This window comes from Gossypium arboreum, chromosome 13 (assembly GCF_025698485.1).
Source record: "Gossypium arboreum isolate Shixiya-1 chromosome 13, ASM2569848v2, whole genome shotgun sequence".
Taxonomy (NCBI): Eukaryota; Viridiplantae; Streptophyta; class Magnoliopsida; order Malvales; family Malvaceae; genus Gossypium; species Gossypium arboreum.
In genome coordinates, this window is record NC_069082.1 from 113,908,836 (window position 1) to 113,913,269 (window position 4,434).

The following is a 4,434-nucleotide window of genomic DNA, read 5'->3' on the forward strand; positions in this document are numbered from 1 at the left end:
TGGTGGAGGATTTTGAAAGTTAACAGATGGTATGAGTTTATGGGTTTTGATGACTTTCGACTTCCTGCTTCTTTCTTCACTGTTAATTCGACTTCTTGATACATTAAAAGAAAAGGAGAAAATAGGGAAACAGAGGAAGAAGCAGAAGAGAATGGAATGAAAAATAAAGAAGAAAAATGAAAAGTTAAAAGCTCATAAAAGAAAAAAAAATTAAATTGCTCAAAACGAAAAAAAAAAGACTCATTGTATAATTTAACCTAAATTTTTTTATTTAAGATGATAATTTAATGTGCCATGTCAGCTTACTATTATACTGTTAACTACAATTAACGGCTTAGTATTTCAACACAATAGCATAAGTGACTAAAATGTAACATTTTAAACGTAAGTGACTAAAATGTAAACTAAGACAAACAAAAATGACCATGGATGTAGTTTACCCTATTTAAAAAATAAAGTAATTTAAATGTAATTATATAAAAGAAAACAATAAATCCCATCCTTCAGTTCCAGACACTCTTTCAGCTTCTTCTTCCTTCTTTTCTGTTTGTAATCAGAAAAAAGGGAAAAAAAAAATGGGAAGAGGAAAATTCAAGGGCAAGCCCACTGGCCACCGCCACTTCTCTACTCCAGAAGAGCTCCGTATAATCACTCTCTCTCTCTTTTCATTTTCTACGTATCTATCTTTCTTTTTAATTTAATTCGTTTGCATGGACGCATACGTATTTGTATACGGTTTCCTAGTATCAGATCTATACCAATCTTTCAACTGCTGGACCAGTAGCCCTAGCGTATTGTTTTTTCTTTTTTTTTTTTCCTGATTTAATCCCTTCTTTTATGTTAAATTTAGATGCTAAATACAGAAAAGAGAGAGCTATATGATTGTAAACCTAAGTTTTAGCTTCGAATAAACATGGATATGATTGTGTATTAAATGCACGAATTGGTAGATTGGAAATTTTTGTTTATTCATATATATATTTCTCTTTCAATCCGTTCAGCTAAAAGTTGGAGCTTTGAATTAAATTTAGAGGCAAAAATACTAAAACAAATGATTTTTGTGCTTTTCTTTGTGGTTTTATAAGTTTTTATTATTAGTCTCACTGTTTGTTTTTTTCTATGTTTCAATGGTTGCAGGTGCTGGTACCTCAGCTCGGCCCCGTACATTTAGGAAGGTGAGGTTTTTATGCTAGATTTTCACTCAATGGATTCATCATGGTTGTAAAATTTGAGGAATAATGTGTATGGTGAAATTAGTTTTTAATTGTTAATAGTTTATATTTTCTTATGGTAATTTGTTTGTTGTTATCATTTGCTTTTGTTGTTATATTGGTCTTTTCTTTTCTCATGTAGGATGAGTGACAACTTGAATGCTGTAATTTTAATGGGTTGGTTGTTTCAGTTGTTTTAAATTCTTACATCGTCTTTTAGAATTTATTGTAAGAGAAAGTTTTGAGTTGGTTTATACATTCAGAGACTTGTATTGGTTATAGATTTTAAATTTGGCATATAGAAAAGAAATTCATATCAATTGATTGCAATAGGTTAGCGGTTAACTTTTGACAATGTTCTTTCCTCTCTTTTCTATGCTTCATAATCAGTTGTATTGAGTGTTCAATTGGAAAAAGTAATTTATTTTGTAAATATGTGCTTTGCTATGGTAAGCTATGCTTCTTTCTTTTCCTTATGAATGTGTTTGTGTGCATTTTTATACTTAATTTCACTTGTTAAATTAGATGGCATCTTTCATTCTAGGAAGAAGCTGAAGTAGAGGAAGAAGAAGAACGAGAAGAGTCTGAAGAGGAAATAGAAGAAGAGCCCGAGGTCATTATTTTGTGCACATTTTCTATCTAACATAATGGACGTTGGTTCCCCATTTGCAATAAGTACCTTTTGTACTTCCTATTTGGCAGAAACGAAAAGGGACCCAAGGGCTTATTGAGATTGAGAATCCAAATTTGGCTAAACAAAAGAATGTCAAAGCCAAAGATGTTGATGTAAGTTTTATAACTACTCCTCTGCTGCATAAAGTCTATATCAATCATAAATTGAGGTATGACTTGTAACTGAATTGAGTAATTGAAATTTTATCTTCCAGATGGGGAAAACAACTGAACTATCAAGGCGTGAAAGGTTTGTAATTCTCTTGTTCATCAAATCTGACTGATCACTGCTTTATCATGTGCATCTGGGCAATTTTTTATTGCTTAATAATTTTACCGAAACAAATAGGATTTTGCTTAAGTGTTAGCTTATCTGTTATACCTTGCAAGAGGTATATATTTTGTTATGTTTCATTTATAGTTTAACATTTCTCTTTGTTGGTCCAGTTTTTAGTTTTATTAAGTATGGTAACTGTTTCATCTTTTGTTCAATCTATAATTAATACAATAAAGGAGTGCTTTGTTTAGTTGACATTTTGGGATCACTTTGAGGGTGAAAAGGTAATAAGCTTTTGGCCATTGAATTTGGTCCTTTCTTGGCAAGAGAAAAAACTTCTACTACTAACAAAATTATGATGTCGATTTGCCAAATGCCTAAATCCTTCTCAGTAACTCTACCAACTGTGAGGATAAATATTTGTTGTAAAATATGTAATTTGAACTGGTTATTTCCTTTAGACCAGCTTGGATTGTGTTCTTATTTTACTATTTTTGGTGGTAGAGAGGAGATAGAAAAGCAAAAAGCACATGAACGATATATGAAGCTCCAGGAACAAGGGAAAACTGAGCAATCAAGAAAAGATTTAGGTAACTATTGGAGAACCATATGATTCACAGTGCTTATCTTCCTTTATCAAATTCATTTTGTAGTGAAAACTAAATTGAGTTTTATTAAGTTGCCAAGACTTCTGATAGTCCTGGCAAATATTATTATTTTCAACATGGCTTTTTCTAACCTCTGTGTGGGAGTGTTTTTGATCCATGTATTGAACATGTATAGCTGAGGTTGAAATTTTGTTCATTGACTCGGTGCTGAAGAAGGGAGATGAAAATAATGATAATAACTCCTCTCCTTTTTGAGTCATGATTGGATGCAGTAATGTGTGATGTGCATGATCCTCCATATAAGTTATGCCAATGATAATGTGATTTGTGTAAACATTGGTAGAAAATCATTGTCCATGGACCTAAATTGTTCCAAAGGTGCATTCATGTGCTTAGGAAAGACTGCCATTTAATTGCAGAGGAGAGTATGTATTCCATGAGTTTATTAGAATAATCTCAAGGTATTGCCTAGATGTCTCATGGGCACACGGCTGTGCACTTGCCTCATAGCTGACTTCTTTATTTTCTTTTTCTCCATCTTTGCTGTATCGTTTAATCTTATGTATTCTCTGATAATCACACCTTACTATGTTTCCCCATTTGCTGTAAATTTTCTATTTGATTGTTTTATTGATTTTGAATTAATTACTTTTGCAGAGCGCTTAGCCATGATTAGGCAACAAAGGGCAGAGGCTGCTAAGAAGAGAGAAGAGGAGAAGGCTGGTATGGTTTTATATTATAAATCCAATCCTTTTACTTCTCTATTTCATGTTTCCTTAATCACTTCTGATATGAAAAATAAGCTATGCTGCTTGGCTCTTTTTCCCCCCCTTAAAGTTCCTTGCATATTTGAACATGAGTACCAGAATATGACTTTCCAAAACCTTTGAAATACATGGATTTTTTTAAAAAGAACCCGAGTCCGAGTAATATAGAGAATGAGTATGTTGGATTGAAAAATCAGAGTAGACTTGCCTTATATTGCATATTTAAAATTTCTGTTGGAGCTTATAAGATTTCTATTTGTTCTTGCAGCAAAAGAACAGAAGAAAGTTGAAGCTCGCAAATAAAAATAGGTTGAGGAACGATTATGATCGGTTAACCATTTGGTTCTTTTCGCTGTTTTATACACTGAAGTTTTTATTTATCCCATTAAAAGAAGGGTTTTCAAATTGATAGTTACTATCAATTTTTCATAACTTAATTGTACTTATGATCTGCTTTTGGATCTTCTCAAATCACATGGGGGTTGTTCATGTTTCTTATGGAGGATACTTTGTTATTACTAGACCTTAAATGCCTAAACATGTATACCAAGAGCATAGGTTGGCTTAATAGGGATTAGCTGTTCGATTTATAAGCAACGGGTGGTTCATACTACCTCAAATTCGGATTCGGGGATCAAAGCTTGCTCTGTCCTAGGTTTGTGATAGAGTTAGTTTTAAGCTTGTTGGATTAATTGATTTAAACAAACAAATTAGAATGGAATGGAATGTTAAAACTTGCTTAAACATTCTAGTTTCTGAGTACAGGTAAGCTTACGTGCATGTTTGTGTGTGTGTAACATAAGGAAAGAAGAGAAGGGGGGTGCGGGGTTTTGCGAGGAAGTATCTTAAGCTTGACTCACTCGTGAGGGTTCTTGCTGATAATAGTTTGATTTCGTTTT

At 32.7% G+C, this 4,434-nt stretch overlaps 1 protein-coding gene across 1 annotated transcript; it reads left to right on the forward strand.

Annotated features, from left to right (window-relative positions):
* Positions 1-471: 471 nt before the first annotated feature.
* Positions 472-4,103, forward strand: LOC108461702 (uncharacterized). Its single transcript, XM_017761617.2, has 8 exons — positions 472-642; positions 1,138-1,175; positions 1,756-1,824; positions 1,914-1,997; positions 2,099-2,133; positions 2,665-2,750; positions 3,426-3,491; positions 3,804-4,103. The coding sequence occupies exons 1-8, from the start codon at positions 576-578 to the stop codon at positions 3,836-3,838; spliced, it is 480 nt and encodes a 159-aa protein (XP_017617106.1). The 5' UTR covers positions 472-575; the 3' UTR covers positions 3,839-4,103.
* The last annotated feature ends 331 nt before the right edge of the window (positions 4,104-4,434 follow it).